At 47.0% G+C, this 17,396-nt stretch overlaps 1 protein-coding gene across 2 annotated transcripts; it reads right to left on the bottom strand.

Annotated features, from left to right (window-relative positions):
- Window positions 1-11,916: 11,916 nt before the first annotated feature.
- On the bottom strand, window positions 11,917-15,014 carry LOC123402491 (transcription factor TDR-like). 2 transcript variants are annotated; one of them, XM_045096413.1, is made up of 7 exons: window positions 14,803-15,014; window positions 14,252-14,460; window positions 14,057-14,161; window positions 13,761-13,929; window positions 13,024-13,542; window positions 12,453-12,914; window positions 11,917-12,359 (listed from the first exon to the last, which is right to left on the bottom strand). In XM_045096413.1, the coding sequence occupies exons 2-7, from the start codon at window positions 14,416-14,418 to the stop codon at window positions 12,105-12,107; spliced, it is 1,677 nt and encodes a 558-aa protein (XP_044952348.1). In that variant the 5' UTR covers window positions 14,419-14,460; window positions 14,803-15,014; the 3' UTR covers window positions 11,917-12,104. The 2 variants fall into 2 exon arrangements, with proteins under 2 accessions (XP_044952348.1, XP_044952349.1); XM_045096414.1 differs by lacking the exon at window positions 14,803-15,014 and having other exon boundaries at window positions 14,252-14,621.
- Between the last annotated feature and the right edge of the window lie 2,382 nt (window positions 15,015-17,396).

The following is a 17,396-nucleotide window of genomic DNA, read 5'->3' as shown; positions in this document are numbered from 1 at the left end:
TGAAGAAGCGATGGCAGGCCCAGATTCCAACAAATGGCTTGAGGCTATGAAATCTGAGATAGGATCCATGTATGAGAACAAAGTATGGACTTTGGTGGACTTGCCCGATGACCGGCGAGCCATAGAAAATAAATGGATCTTCAAGAAGAAGACTGATGCAAACAGTAATGTAACCGTTTACAAAGCTCGACTTGTCGGAAAGGGTTTTCGACAAATTCAAGGAGTTGACTACGAAGAGACTTTCTCTCCCGTAGCGAAGCTGAAATCAGTCCGAATCATGTTAGCAATTGACGCCTTTTATGATTATGAAATTTGGCAAATGGACGTCAAAACAGCGTTCCTTAACGGGAACCTTAAGGAAGAGTTGTATATGATGCAACCAGAAGGTTTTGTCGACCCTAAGGGTGCTAACAAAGTGTGCAAGCTCCAGCGCTCCATCTATGGGCTGGTGCAAGCATCTCGGAGTTGGAAATTCGCTTTAATGAGGTGATTAAAGCGTTTGAGTTCATACAGGTTTACGGAGAAGCCTGTCTGTACAAGAAAGTGAGTGGGAGCTCTGTAGCTTTCCTCATACTGTATGTGGATGACATATTATTGATGGGGAATGATATAGAGATGTTGGAGAGCATAAAGGCCTATTTGAAAAAGAGTTTTTCAATGAAGGACCTTGGAGAAGTTGCATACATATTAGGCATCAAGATCTATAGAGATAGATCGAGACGCCTCATAGGTCTTTCGCAAAGTACATACCTTGACAAGATATTGAAGAAGTTCAATATGGAAAACTCAAAGAAAGGGTTCTTGCCAGTTTTGCAAGGTATGAGATTGAGTAAGACTCAAACGCCGACCACGGCAGCAGATAGAGAGAAGATGAGTTCTGTCCCCTACGCTTCAGCCGTGGGCTCTCTAATGTATGCCATGCTGTGTACCAGACCTGATATAAACCTTGCCATAAGTTTGGTAGGGAGGTACAAAAGTGATCCAGGTATGGAACACTGGACAGCGGTCAAGAATGTCCTTAAGTACCTGAAAAGGACTAAGGAAATGTTTCTCGTTTATGGAGGTGACGAAGAGCTCGTCGTAAAGGGTTACGTCGATGCTAGCTTCGACACAGATCCGGATGACTCTAAGTCACAGAACGGATACGTATATGTGTTGAATGGTGGGGCAGTAAGCTGGTGCAGCAGCAAGCAAGAAGTCGTGGCAGCATCTACATGTGAAGCGGAGTACATAGCTGCTTCAGAAGCGGCTCATGAAGGAATTTGGATGAAGGAGGTCATCACCGACCTTGGAGTGGTTCCAAGCGCGTCGGGTCCTATGACACTCTTCTGTGATAACACTGGAGCCATTGCCATAGCCAAGGAGCCCAGGTTTCACCGAAAGACGAAGCACATCAAACGCCGCTACAACTCCATCCAGGACCATGTCCAGAGTGGAGTGATAAATATTTGTAAAGTACACACGGATCTAAATATTGCAGACCCGTTGACTAAACCTCTTCCACGAGCAAAACATGATCAACACCATAATGCTATGGGTGTTCGATACATCACAATGTAACTAGATTATTGACTCTAGTGCAAGTGGGAGACTGTTGGAAATATGCCCTAGAGGCAATAATAATATGGTTATTATCATATTTCCCTGTTCATGATAATCGTCTATTGTTAATGCTATAATTGTATTAACAGGAAACAGTAATACATGTGTGAATAAATAGATCACAATGTGTCCCTAGCAAGCCTCTAGTTGGCTAGCTCGTTAGTCAATAGATGATCATGGTTTCCTGATCATGGGCATTATATGTGATTGATAACGGGATCACATCATTGGGAGAATGATGTGATGGACAAGACCCAATCCTAAGCCTAGCACTAGATCGTATTGTTCGTATGCTAAAGCTTTTCTAATGTCAAGTATCTTTTCCTTCAACCGTGAGATTGTGCAACTCCCGGATACCGTAGGAGTGCTTTGGGTGTATCAAACGTCACAACGTAACTGGGTGACTATAAAGGTGCACTACGGGTACCTCCGAAAGTGTCTGTTGGGTTGGTACGAATCGAGATCGGGATTTGTCACTCCGTGTGACGGAGAGGTATCTCTGGGCCCACTCGGTAGAACATCATCATGAGCTCAATGTGACTAAGGAGTTATTCACACGATGACCGGCAACGAGATTGAACAAGGTATAGGTATACCGAGGATCGAATCTCGGGCAAGTTCTATACCGACAGACAAAGGGAATCGTGTACGGGATTGATTGAATCCTTGACATCGTGGTTCATCCGATGAGATCATCGTGGAGCAAGTGGGAGCCACAATGGGTATCCAGACCCCGCTGATGGTTATTGGCCAGAGAGGTGTCTCGGTCATGTCTGCCTGTCTCCCGAACCCGTAGGGTCTACACACTTAAGGTTTGATGACGCTAGGGTTATAGGGAATTGTTATACGAGGTTACCGAAAGTTGTTCGGAGTCCCGGATGAGATCCCGGATGTCACGAGGAGTTCCGGAATGGTCCAGAGGTAAATATTGATATATAGGACGGATGGTTTCGGATACCAGAAGTGTTTCGGGCATCACCGGTAACGTACCGGGACCACCGGAGGTGGCCCCGGGGGAAAATCGATGGGGGGCAACGACCCCGGGAGGTAAGGTGGGCCAAGTGGGGGTGGGAACCAGCCCCTAGGTGGGCTAGTGCGCCTCCCCACTCAGCCCATTGCGCAATGGAGAGAAAAGGCGGGGCAAACCCCGAGCCAGGTGGGCCTAAGGCCCACCAGTTGGTGCGCCACCCCCTCCTCCCCCTTCTGGCCGCCGCACCACCCATCTGGGAGGGCTGCCGCACCCCCTAGGGTGGGAACCCTAGGGGTGGCACCCCCTATCCCCTTCCCCTATATATAGTGGGCACTTTTGGCCATTGGAGATTAGACTTTTCCCTCTCCCTCGGCGCAGCCCTGCTCTTCTTCCTCCTCCTCTCTGCCGGTGCTTGGCGAAGCCCTGCCGGGAGACCTCGTCTCTCCATCGACACCACGCCGTCATGTTGCTGGAGTTCTTCCCCAACCTCTCCCTCCTCCTTGCTGGATCAAGGTGCGGGAGACGTCACCGGGCTGCACGTGTGTTGAACGCGGAGGTGCCGTAGTTCGGCACTAGATCGGAATCGCTGCGAGTACGACTCCATCAACCGCGTTCTAGCAACGCTTCCGCTTAGCGATCTTCAAAGGTATGAAGATGCTCTTACCTCTCTCTCATTGCTGGTCTCTCCATAGGAAGATCTGAATATGCGTAGGAAAATTTTGAATTTATGCTACGTTACCCAACAGAAAATTGCCCGAAATGAGCACTAATTTTTTTTTTCTAGAAATCTCCTCCAAATCACTAGTATGACTATCGGAATTGTGAGCCTCAACATGTAGGTTCCAGATCCAAGTGGTAGTATCACGACCCTTAGCTAGTGTTCTTGAGAAATGACCGGGTCTCGCCCAACCTTTCCAAATGTGTATGTGATAATTCCACCCAACCTTTCCAAATAGGTGGATCCCCTCTTGATAGTACAAATTTTCCTACGAATCAAGTCCACCAAGTCTAGACGGTTCTCAAAGAATACAAAACCTTGGTCATTAACCGAGAAACATCCTGCAATTCCCTTCTTGATGTTTCTCCTGATGCAGGAAATCTTCGGTTCAACTTTATGGGATTCAATGACCTGATCCCTAAGAGTAGGTTTCACTACCAAGGGGAAGGAATCCTTGAGGAATAATGTGAACGGTTTAACCTCCGAAATTCTTCATGGAGAAGGGGTTAACTTTGTTATAACATGAGGTTACTATAATAAAAATTACGACTTAGTGCATCAGCCATGACATTGCCTTTCCCCAGGGTGTAATTTATCCCAAAGTCGTAATCTGTAATCAACTTTACACACCGTCTTTGCCCGTGATTCAAATACGGTTGGCTGGAGATATACTTCAGACTTTGGTGATCCGTGTATATTTCGAACGATTACCAAGAAGGTAATGTCACCAGGTTTTTTAGTGCATGGACTACAACTGCAAGCTCTAGATCATGTGTTGCATAATTATCTTCATGTGGACGCACTGTCGAGATGCGTATGCAATGACGATCTTGCATGAGTATGCAATCTAGTCCTTGCTGCGAGGCATCACAATAGAGAACAAAGTCCTTGGAGAAATCTGATGGCACCAATATGGGAGCAGAAGTCAGGCGTCTTTTCAGTTGTTGAAAACTGTGCTCGCATTATGGGGTCCACTTGAACTTTTTATCCTTCTTGAGGAGTTCAGATAGAGGCATAGAAACCTTGGAGAAGTTCTCGACTAAGCGGGGATAGTAGCTCGCTAGACCAAGAAAACTCCTAACTTGCTTGACCGGTTCAGGTTGAGTCCAATCAAGGGCAGCTTGAACTCTCTCGAGATCGTTCTATTATATTATCATTCTAGGATACTTTTTGAGATTTTATTTACCAATTAACATTATTTTTGAGCACCAACCTATTAACCCAGTGCCTAGTGCGAGTTGTTGTTTTCTTCATGTTTTTGGCTTCTCACCTTTACTGTACCAAACAGCGACCAATTGTCACAAAACTTTAATGTGATTTTTCTGGACCAAAAGAAGAACTGGAAACTTCGTAAGGATACCAGCAGCGTCACGAGGGAGACACGAGCCAACCAGGCGCGTCTAGGGGGTAGGTCGCGCCCTATTGCCTCGTGCTCCCCTTGGTTGCCTAGTGGTGCCCCTCTTTCGCCAATAAATTCGCATATATCCCAAAAACTCTAGAGGGAGACCCGAAACACTTTTTACGTTACCGCAAGTCTCTGTTCCACCGCGTGCCCATGTAGAGCCCTGTTCCTGCCGGAGGGGGATCCATCACGGAGAGCCTCTATATCATCCTTGCTGCTCCCATGATGATGTGTGAGTAGTTCACCACAGACCTACGAGTCCATAGTTAGTACCTAGATGACTATCTATGTCTCTCTTGATCTTCAATACAATGATAATTACATATTTACAATGATCTATCCGATGTAATTCTTTAGTCAACTAGACCCTACACAATTGTCGAGTAGTGCTACAATACTACACTAAGTTGCTAACCTAATCATGTTAATTGGTAAATGCTAACAATTGAAAAGTTTGCTAGTATGCATGTTTTCTCTGTGGTTCAAGGGGTTTTCGATTTTTGGTCAACACCTGTTTTTGTTGTTGTGTCCGTTTTGTTTTTGCTCTCTGCTCGTTTTCGATAATATCTGCTTTCATATTCATTTAAAAAGTTTTCCTATTTCTTTCTGTTTTTGCAAAAATAATTTGAAAATAAATGTTGCAAACTCTAATTTCGTCCGCTTTCACTCGGTCTTACTCCGTTTTCATCCCTATTGACCGATGAGCCAAAGTAAGTTGTTTTTTACTTTTGAGACAAAAGTATGCAAATTTCAGAAAAAGAGAAAAACTAGGATTTGTAAAAAACTTCACAGATTTGCAATAAAAAAATTCAAGTGTATGAAAAAGGTTCAAAAGTTTGAAAATCTTCATAGTTTATTGGAAAAAGTATGCATATTCGCAAAGAGTACATCATTTTTGCAAAAAAAAATTCATACATTTTGAAAAAAAAAATCAGGAATTTGAAAAAAACTATATTGATTTTGAAAAAAAGTTCACTAATTCGAAAAACATATTGATTTCATAAAAATGCACAAATCCAAAAAGAAGTTCACGTATTTTAAAAACTCATAAAAATAAAAAGTGCTCATGGATTTGAAATAAGTTTTGGTTTCAAAAAAATGTCCATGGGTTTTATAAAAAGGTCCACAAATTGGAGATTGAATTAAAAAAGGTTAGCACCTTTGATAAAAAGAAAAAGAAAATAAAAGAATCCATATAAGAACCATCCAAAAAATCGACCAATGAACCGGAAAAATTATTTTGGGATGCAAAGGTAGGAAAATAAAATAAAAAAAGACATATATACTCACAACATGTCAGATATCCTGGTTAGATACTGTAGTTTATGCTAAACGAGGAGGCCGGGCGCCAATTTTTGCTGGTTAAAAGAAAAAGAGGTAAATGAGTTGGCTCAGCACGGAGGGGTTTATAAGGATAATAAATTAACTGGAGAGGCTCGTATCTGCCGCATCCTGTGGTATGGAGTCGCTCCCATGCATAGGAGGTCGCCTGATTGGACCGGCCCAGATTTTTTTTGTCTTAAAAAAAGTCTGATAATTTTTTTCTCATTATTTTTTTCCTTTTCTTTTTTTTAATTTTTTGGCTCGTTTTATGTTTACTTTTTCGTTTTAGTTTTGAATCTAAAGCAAAAACATTTTTGGAATTTTAAAGATATTTTTTGAAAATTCTGTATTTTTTTGAATTTATGAACAAAGTTCTAAAAAAGATTAATTTTTAAAATTTCGAACATTTTTTTAAAGAAAGAACCTATTTTTCGAAATCTAAGAAAAAATTTAGTACACTAACTCAGTTTAAAAATTGAACAAAATTTGATATTCCAAACATTTTTTGTAATAGCAAACATTTTTTATAGATATCGAACATTTTGTTAAATACTGATAATTTTTTGAAGTTACGAACTTTTTGAAAAATAGAAATATTTAGAATTGAAAACATTTGTTTAGAAAGCAAAAACATTATTCGAATTTGAAGAATAATTTTGGAACATGAACTTATTTAAAAAAGATAAAATAACCTTGAAAAAAGGAAAAAAACATAAAGACGAAAAAAGGTAAAAAAGAAATAAAAACAAGGTTCAGGAAATCTTCTGGAAGGCTCCCAAAACCGGTGAGTAAGCTTACTGGACCGGTCCAAATATCATCTTGGGGTGTCCCGAGCCTCGACTCCCTGCCGCAGAATGGCGCGAATAACATCTCCCATTAACTGGTGCGTTCTGTGCCAAATAGGAGTTTGAAATAAGCAGTCGTAGTAGCGAACATGTTTCACCAATAATTGTGGACACGGCTATGTGTTGCCCGTGGTCAGCCGTACGTGAGCGCCCCCTACAGCTAGCATGTACTCCCTCCGTTCCTAAATATAAGTCTTTTTAGAGATTGCACTAGTGGACTACATACGAATGTATATAGACATAATTTAAAATATAGATTTATTCATTTTACTCTGTATGTAGACCACTAATCAAATCTCTTAAAAGATTTATATTTAGGAACGGAGGGAGTAGTGGGCTAGCTCAGTAGCAACATGACCTTGTTGACAGCATGTGTATTTTTACATATTCTTTGAGAAATGACAAAATGCATATATAATGAAAACAATAGTAATAACTGCACTGTAAGCCTGGCGAGCGACGGCCCCAGTTGCGGTATTCTTATGATTTTGTTTCAAAAAATACATATATTATGACAACAAAAATAGTAAATGCAATGTAAGCTAAGCTACTGTCTGCTAAGTACTCTCTCCGCCCAAACACATTTTTGAAGAAATGGATTAAAATGAATATCTAAAAATAAAATACGTCTAGATAGATTCATTTCTTCGATAAGCATTACCGGATGGAGGAAGTACTTCCTAATGTTTTTATATCTATGAGCTCGTGTGAAAAAAATCTGCTAGTTCACAAATGTTCATGGCATTAAAAAATAATCATCGATTTACAAAAATAGGAAAATTATTTGCAAATTAGAAAAATGTTTAGGAATTAAAAAGGTGATCTCGGTCTTTCAAATGGTCATGAATTTTGAAAATATTTTAATGATTTTTAAATTATTTTGGATTTGATAAATGTTCAAGGAAATATTTTTAAAGTAAAAAAAGAATTCTTGGATTCAAAATATTATTCACGAATTATTAACAAATGATTGTTAATTTTAAAAATAGTTACAAATAAAAAAAATCCGAGAATTTGAGTTTTTGTTAAATTGTTATTTTCAAAAAATGGAAATAAGAAAAATGAAATAAATTAAAGAAAGAAATAATAACCAGAAAAAACAAAGAGAAAAAAAAGTTGGCAAAAAACCGATAGAACTAGAAGGATCCCAAAGCCGAAAAACCCCACTTACAATGTACTCTTTACATCGGCCGACTTTGAGGGCATAAGCGTCGAACAAGGTTATCGTACAACATTAGTTTGCTTGCCCATTGCTACTCCACACCACAAAGCTCAATCATTTTGCCTCCAATGAGGGCTTGTAGTACCAACCACTGCTTCGATGATGTTCCATCTTCCAACGAGCCCTAAAAGTAAAACTGAAGGAAGAGGAATGTAGAATATGCTACGTGGTGGTCATCATCCCAACCGAGGCCGGCGCCGAAGTGACTGTCATCGGACAGCCGGGGGCAGCCCATGTGGTTTAAAGGCTCCGGGGCGATTTTGATCTCAAAGCCCTAATCGTTGAAGAAGATCCTGATCGTGGCCCATATCTTTGCGGAGTCCAAAGACTTGACCTTGACTTGTAAATCCTCCTCCTTGCAGAGTGAGAGCTCATCCACCACAACGACCTTGCCGAGGAAGTGGGACATGTGTGCCGAAGGACCCGCTCTGACCTGGTAATGTCCACGAGGCCGGAAACAAGGATTGATGTCGTGTGAGGGACATCCACCACCTTGGACTCGCGGATCGGCTCCGAGATGTCCATCACAAGATTGTTGGGGGCGAGCGAGATCTTGTTACTATGGGTGCAGTAGCACTGGCTGATGGCGTCGGGAAGATCACCGTGAAGTTGTTGCCTGAGGTCGGGGTCGCCTGCCAATCCCACTGACAGCGGCACAAGTGGTTGAGTTTCGCCTTGATCATATCAAGGAAGGCAACTCCTTTCCCCACCACCGACACAATCGCGAGGAGTGACGGACTAGGGAGGGGGATATCGGGCACCTCGATATGGAAGAAGCCCATCCCCTCAAAGCCATGTCGGTACATCATCAGTTCCTCGGGCACGGGACGTTCCGAGCATAGAAGAGTTGGATGGCCTGGGTCCTTGCATAAGTAGCGCAACGACGAATTGATGCTGTTTGTCTGGATGTGCCCAGAGACACCGTAGTTAAAGCACGACGGCCCCGAAGATCTTGACGTGCTGTCAGCGAGGACCTCGCCCGCACCCAAGGCCGATGCAGCACCAGCGGGACGCTTGGGGCTCGACCCTGGCTGCAATGCTGCTTCTTCTTGGTTCCCTGTCTACCTCGGCCCTGACCAGGACCGGAGGGAGGGAGCTAAGGTTGGCCTCGAGGCAACTGATATCTGTCGGGGCCTCTATCCGAGCTTGGGTGCAAGGTGGGGACGAGGGACCGTCTTGGCCACCTCAAGCCTGTGAGCGGGGCGTTCGCACCGTCGGACTGGAGATGCTGATCCCCGGCAGGACGAGCGTCACGGGTCTGCCTGGGGAGCGCAGCGGGAGCGCTGCCAACATGCATTCCATCCTGGGGACTGATGAGGAGACAGGCGGAGGTCGGCACGCGCCGGCAATAGGCGGGAATTGCGGTTGGAGAGGAGGCGGCAAATATCCTCTTCGTGGCGGACGACTTCGGGAGATGGGCGGGCCGGGTCACGGCGGTCCTCGAGTCGGCTCTTGTCTTAGGCCACCTCATCTCCCCACACCCGGGGAATGGCCTGGGCAGTGCCGATATGCTGGCGGTAGCCGGAGGACGTCCATTGATGGTGGAAGAACGAGGGGTGATGGGTGATGTCTACTACACAACTTTATTCTTGTAGACTCGTGTTGGGCCTCCAAACGCAGAGTTTTGTAGGACAGTAGCAATATTTCTTCAAGTGGATGACCCAAGGTTTATCAATCCGTGGGAGATGTAGGATAAAGATGGTCTCTCTCAAGCAACCCTCCAATCAAATACAAGAAATCTCTTGTGTCCCCAACACACCCAATACAATGGTAAATTGTATAGGTGCACTAGTTCGACGAAGACATGGTGATACAAGTGCAATATGGATGGTAGATATAGGTTTTTGTAATCTGAAAATATAAAAACAGCAAGGTAACAAGTGGCAAACAACGAGCAAAATGTTGTACTAATGCTTCGAAATAAGGCCTAGGGTACATACTTTCACCAGCGCAATCTCTCAACAATGCTAACATAGCTGGATCCCTCAACATGCAAAAAAGAATCACTCCAAAGTTTCTATCTAGTGGAGAACAATAAGATTAAATTGTGTAGGTAGTAGAACCACCTCAAAGTTATTCTTTCCGATCAATCTATTCAAGAGTTCGTACTAAGATAACATCAAGCTATCCTTTTCGTTCAATTTATTCAAGACTTCGTACTAAGATAACATCAAGCTATCCTTTCCATTTGATCTATCTAAGAGTTCGTACTAGAATAACACCGATGATACATATCAATTGACCCTAAAGTCATGACACTCGGCGCATATGTCGATTGCAGTAGTGTCACCTAGATACTCCAGTGTCACCTCAAGTATCCGTGGGTAAATTATGCGACATGCATCAAACAATTTCAGAGCTATCATATTCAATCCAACACAAAGAACGTGCAAAGAGCATCCCAAGATTTCTATCGGAGAACATGGTATAAAAACATGCAATCAACCCCTATGCATAGATCCCCAAGGTCACCGGAACCCGCAAGTTGATGCCTCAACAAATATCAAGTGAATATATAGAATACCCCAACGTCACTACGGGTATCCCATGCAAGACTTACATCAAGTGTTGTCATACCAATATGCTCAATCCAACATGACGAGATCTTAAAGGAAAAGACTCAATTCATCACAACTAGATGGTAAGGGAAATACATCATATGATCCAACTATATTAACAAAGCCCGTGTTCTTGAGATCGTACCATCTCAAGAACACGAGAGTGAGTGAGAGAGAGAGATATTGAACACATAGCTACTGATATATACCCTCAGCCTCGAGGGTGAACTACTCCCTCCTTGTCATGGCCTCCGTCGGAATGATGAAGATGGCCACCGATGATGGTTTTCCCTCTCTGGCAGGGTACTGGAATCGCTCCAGATTGGTTTTTCAGTGATACAGAGAGTTGCGGCGGCGGAGCGGAAGTTCTCTTTTTACTTCTGGGGTTTCTAGGATTTATAAGACTTTTCGGCGTTGGAATCACGCGCAACGGAGCCACGTGGGCCCCGCAAGCCATCAGGGCGCGGTCAAGGCCCAAGCCGTTCCCTGTTGGATTGTGCCTCCGTGGCAGCCCTCCTATGGTGGGTCTTCCCTCCAATGTTTCTCATATGTTCCAGAAAAATTCATAAAAAAGTCTCAGGCGATTCCGAGAACTTTCATTTTCTGCACACAAAAAACACCACATTAATTCTGCTGAAAACAATGTCAGTTCAGGTTAGTTCTAAATAAATCGTATAAAGTGCATCAATACCATATAAAGTTATTATAAACATAGGCAAATATGACATCAATCCCCAAGGTCACCGGTGCTCCCCTGCCGTTCGTCGTCGTTGCCGCCTCCCAGCTCCGGCGCGTCGCCGCTGTTATCGTTCCCCTGCGTGCCGTCGCCGCTCCGCTACTGTCCCGCGTTCTGCCGACGCTCCGTTGCTACCCTGCCGTTGATGCTGCCCCGCTGTTGTCGCTGCCCCGTCGCTCCTACTCGCCGCTGCTGTCGCTGACCCACCGCTAATGCTCGCCGTTGCTGCCCCGCTGCTCTCACTGCCCCGCCGCTAATGCTCGTCGTTGCTGCCCCGTCGCTGCTGATGCACCACCACTGCCGCTCACCGCCGCTGCTGCCCTGCCACTGCTACCGTTCATCGCCACTGGTGCTCACTGCTGCTGCTCCGCTGCTACGGCTCCTCGCTGCTTCTACCCGCTGCTGCCGCTCGCATGTTGCCGCTGCTCCGTTGCTATTGCCCCATCGTCGCTGCCGTTGCTCTGCTGCTGTTTCCAATGTGGTCACCATTGTCGCGGACACACATAAAAGGTGTTCGTCAAAATGCATAAACCAAATTTGTTTTACTCCAAACGACCAACAATTTGATTTCATTGTTCTGTCCTCCGGTTAACTAGTTAAATTTCACACATTTGAACGAACAAACGAGGGAAAATAAAATAGGAGCGCGCGGGAAGGCAACTAATTACGCATAAGTATCATCTAGGAGTAATATCCATCCATTGACCTATTATAAGAAAGCCAATCAATCAGTCCATGGCGAGGTACTGCAGATGCTGGTGATGATATCCTCCCAGCACCTGGTGGTGCAGCTGGTAGTGGTCCCCGGCCGCCGCCGGCACCGCCTGCCCGTCCATGCCATCGAGCTTCGCGCTTGTCGGCGGCGCCGGCGGCTGGGGAAGCGGCGACGACCACCCCCCGCCGCCGCCGTACATCTCCCTCGTCACCTCCAGCAGCGAGTCCCTCACCCTGTCCGCCGGCACCGCCGCCTCGTTGTCCTTCATCTGCAAGCCAACCAGATTAATGCCACCGTGCGTGAATCCCTATTCAGAAGGCGGCAACAACAATGGCCGGCGATCGGCGAGAGCGAGACGTACGACGGCGCGGAAGACGTTGAGGACGAGCTTGTTGTAGGAGGTGACGTTGATGCTGGTGATCTGGAGGCCGAGGGCGGCGATCTCGTCCATGATGCGGACGAAGCGCCCCGACTTGTGGGAGCACAGCACCTGCAGGAAGAACTCCTTCCCCTCCACCTGCCGGACCTCCACCTGCGGCTCCATGTCCTGGTCCTCCGCCTCCTTCTCCTCCTCGTCGCCGGCCTCCTCCTTCCGGGCCCGCTTGCCGCCGGCGGACGGGAACGGCTGCTGCTGCGGCGAGTCCTCGTCGTTGTCGAGGCCCGGCGGCGGGTGGTCGTCGAGGAGCACGTCGGGGGCCTTGCTGTCGCCGCCGGCGCCCCCCGCCGGGTTCGGGTCCTCCAGCTCGTCCTGCAGGTCCTTCACCTGCTTCTGCAGCCCCACGATGTAGTCGATCGCGTCCCCGAGGATCGACGCACGGTCCATCTGCCGACATGGATCCACGCGCGCGCTCTCTTTGAGCTCCGAAATTTACAAGAATCCTGCATGGCGGCGGCCATGGATCATGGATGGATGGTAGTGAACCAGCGATTACCTTGGTGATGTTGGGGACGAGGGAGCGGAGCTTGTAGAGGCGGTCGTTGAGCTTCTTGCGCCGCCTCCGCTCCGCCACGAGGTTCTTGCACTGCTGCCGCTTCCCGCCGCCGTCCTTGCCGGAGCCCCTCTGGGTCTCGCCGTCGCCGTCGTCGTCGGGGTCGCCCAGCTGCATGTCGCTCCCCTCCGACCCCGAATCCGCCCTCCCCACGCCCGAGCCGTGCACCTGCTGATACTCCTGCGCCTGCACCGTCGACGGCGGCTCGCTGCTCTCCGCCGCGTACTGCCACCCCAGGCCCGCCCCGCCGTCCTCCTGCACTCCCGCCAGGAACGGCTCGCCGGAGCCGCTTCCCCCGGCGCCGTCGAACAGGTTGAGCGACGCCGCCGCGTAGAGCCGCCCCGGGTCTGCCGCCGCCGCCGCGTCCCACGCGAACCCCTGCGGCTCCGTCTCCTGCCACGCCTGCCCACCGCCGCCGCACTGCGCCATGACCAGCTCCGCCATCTGCTGCTCCTCCGCCATCTGCATTAATCGCACGCACCACAGTCAGGTCAGCCGTATATATATATATATACACACACACACGCACCATGGAAACGCGAAGGCTGTTGCGTACGGTGCACCGCCGTCGCCGCCGCCGTCGCGTCGGCTCACGCGAACGGCGTGCTCCCTAACTACTTCCAAAACTAACCGATTTCCCCCAGTCCCGTCACCGGCCGGCCACGCACGCACGCACGTACATATCTGGAGGCGAAGAGCTCGACGATCCCGCCGGCGACGGGGACGAGGAGCCGCGTCTTCTCGCCGCCATTGGAGGCAGCCTCGTAGCCCGTGAGGAGATCCGGACCCGGCGCCCCGCCGCTGCTCTGCCAGATCGGCTGGTTCGACAGCAGCGCCTGAGCGTGCATCCTGACCCACCAGCAAGAATTAACAGTCAGAGCTCCGAGCCTCAGACCAAAAATGAATGACGATCGACATGGCCGGCCGGCAGGCAATTGCATTGCATCCAGGAGAAGAACAAATGCAGTTTAATTACCCGATGGAGGAGGAGTCGAGAGGGATTGTGGCGGGGATTTCGCCGAGAGCGGCCACCTCCGCCTCGAACTCCGCGCTGCAGCAGAACCCCGTCATCTCCAAGAACCTGCCATGGATCATCATCAATTCATCATCATCCAGCTCCGGCCACAGGAATCGCATCAACAATCGAACACACGCAAACGCACGTACATACCGCTGGTCAGGGGAGAGGCGCCAGTAGATGCAGTAGTCCCAGCCGTGGGAGCCGCCGACGAGCGGCCTGAGAGCAGCCTCCACGGCGGCGCCGCCTCCCCCTCCATGGCCATGAGCAGCCGCACCGCCGATGATGCTCTGCTGGTGATAATCTCCTCCTCCTCCCATGGCTGAGCTAGCTCAGCACCAGTGCGCAGCGGTCAGCTTGTCCTAGGATTTGAGCAAGCACACATCAATCAATTCAATCCATGCATGCATGCAATGCATACGCAAGGCTTTCTCTGCTGCTGCTGCCCAGTGCCAGCCAGCTGCTGTCAGGAATCAGGATAGGATTCGTTGATGTCACCGGTGTCACAGGGCAGCAAGAAACTTCAGACTACACACGACACGATTGCAGCCAGCCAGCAAAGGCACATTATATAGTACTAGCACTATCACGCATGCATCGTCATGGCCATCAGCAAGCAAGCAGAGGATAAAAATCAAGTGTGAGCTAACAGAATTACCACATCAACGACCTAGAGTTCTTGGATGGGGTGAGTAGAAAGCTACCTTTCAGAACGCTTGCCGGCAATCAGCGGATGAATCGATCGATCCGTGTACATGTATCGGGTGAAAGCAATCGCTAACTGCAGAACCGCCTCAACTCAAGGCTGCTAGCTGCAGGGGTGTTGGATCATGAGCAAAGCATAGGGCCATTTTGGGGGTGCACTTCAGAAACGCAGGCGCCTAATTAGTGGTGGAAACCTGATGATTAGCATGACTGCGCTCTCTCTTTTATCCATCGCCGCACCGGTATCATCGCCGCGCTCGATCGGAGGCTGTTACGGGTAGGTGGGATGCAACAATGGTGTGAGGGATTTCAAAATCCACACCCCCGGTTTACTTAATTTAACTTAGCTCTACTAGTAAAGATGGCCACAGACTTGACTCGAACTTACCCAATATGCAAATGATGTGGCTCAATTGATTAATAGCCTCATGGGGATGCAGTGTGCGCACTGCCACTTCCTCATGATCCAGCCATGAAATGACGCTTAAGGAGGGGCGTTCACGTCATTTCGCCCGGGGGATGAGAGCAGCAGGACGGGGTGGGTGACATGGGAGGTTGTTTGCATCGGGCAAGGCCGGCTGCTTCGCTGGTGAAGATATCTGCTGACAAAATGTGGTGCTGTACCGTCCACGCATCACCCAGTTCATCTTCATCATGATCGTTCATCACCCACAAGGACAGACACAACGGAATAGTGTTCCAACTGATGGAAAAGGAAAGAGGAGCGATGGATGGATGGGTCGTTTCTGAAACAGAATTGTCTTGCGATTTCAGGCATCCATCCATGAAACGCTCCGTCAGCGGTGTGATTATGCGTGATTTCTTTTAGTAAGTAAGGCGAAAGCGCCCCGACGTTTCGTCGTCTCGAGATCGATACGTTCTTGGAGGTGCCGACGGAAAACCCGCACGCGCTGCACGGATGAAATGACGAAACAGTTCTGCTTCCGGTGTGCTCCCCGACCCGCTAGTAACTTGACCTTTTGAAAGGGCGCGTTCGTGCTTGAATTTTGTTTTCCTGCTTGCTTCGTCTAGCGTCCGATGGACTGCCCCAATCTTGGGATCACACACTAATCTATCCTTATCAGGTGAGAGTTTGCTCAATGATTTCATAAGGTGTCTGTTGGAGTAGTAGTGCCAATCAACAATGTTCCTGCGAAAATTGGTATCCAATTAGACCAAACAAAACTGTTGCTCTTTGTCTTACCGTCAATAACAATGAATGAAGGCAACATATTCCATAGAACCTTCTGATCATTACCATGATGTAGAAGGATAGACAACTTAATGCAAGGAAAAAACTGAGGAATGGATTTCTCATAGCAGGATTATCTACAATTTCAGCCAAACATGAAATGGACTCACGCAATAGAAAGGCGGAAAAGATGAGCATAAGGGATGGATGGATCTCTCGGATCAGAATTGGTTGCTAATTTCAGGTATGAAATGTACCATCGGCGGTATATGATTGGGGCAGAATTGAACACACTCTCACCTTATGGATGGATCTCTCGGATCAGAATCGGTTGTTCAATTTCAGGTATGAATTGGTTGCTGTAATTTTTTTCTTGTTTGTTTTTTTTAGCATGGCAAAAGCGCCCTCTTTTTGTGTCATCTGTAAATCGGTACATTCTTATAGGTAGTGATGGAAAACCGACACGGTACATGACTGAAGTGACATCAAACTTTTTGTTGTCGATGAAAGAGTTTTGCTGTACACTCTTCCCCTAGTAATTGGTGTTCCGAAAAGACACTTTGATTCTAGAATATGTATTTGATGTATGTTTCGTAGGGCCGATGGATTGGCCAAATCTTGGGATCACACTCTAGTATATCCTATTAGGTGAGACAAAATTCAACCATGTTAATGATAAGATGTTTGTTCGATTAATAACACCGATCAAAAATGTTCCTGTAAAATTTAGTTTCCAATTGGACAGAAATAAAGCTCATCCTTTAGAGTGTAACATTTTTAATTGTGCATCACATATAGGCGGGGAAGATTTTGTTCTTTCTGTCATTGACAACAAATGAAGGCAACACATTTTGTAGAACCTTCTGGTCATCATCATGATGTAAATGGACAGACAACATAAAGGCAAGGGCAAGGGGGGTGATCTCTTGGAACGGGATTATCTGCATTTAGAGTCATGCATGAAATTTGCACCGACAACAATATGATTAGGGCCATGACTTTGATTGCCTGTTGTTTCTAGGAAGATGAAGACACAGGGTTTAGCACGTATAAGGAACATCAACACAATATCATTCACCTAGCCCTAGAGTTAGGACAAATCTGACAATCTTGAGGTAGATCAACTCTCCACTTGATACTTCTTCATTGATATAAACAATAGCAGGACACAGGGTATTACCTCCATCAAGAGGCCCCGAACCTCGGTAAAACATTGTCCCCTTGTTCCTGTTACCATCTGTTGGAGATCCTCAGCTCGGGATCCCCTACCCCGAGGTCTGCCGGTTTTCACAACGACACACACGTACCAATATAAGGTTTTGAGACAAAGATTGAATATAAGAGATGGACTAAGGTTTGATATGAGATGGTGTTAGTGAAGATGTTTATGAAGATTGACCC

This window comes from Hordeum vulgare, chromosome 6H (assembly GCF_904849725.1).
Source record: "Hordeum vulgare subsp. vulgare chromosome 6H, MorexV3_pseudomolecules_assembly, whole genome shotgun sequence".
In the NCBI taxonomy this organism is placed as follows: Eukaryota; Viridiplantae; Streptophyta; class Magnoliopsida; order Poales; family Poaceae; genus Hordeum; species Hordeum vulgare.
Note: the sequence above shows the minus strand (reverse complement) of the source record. Positions and strands in the feature narration are given on the sequence as shown.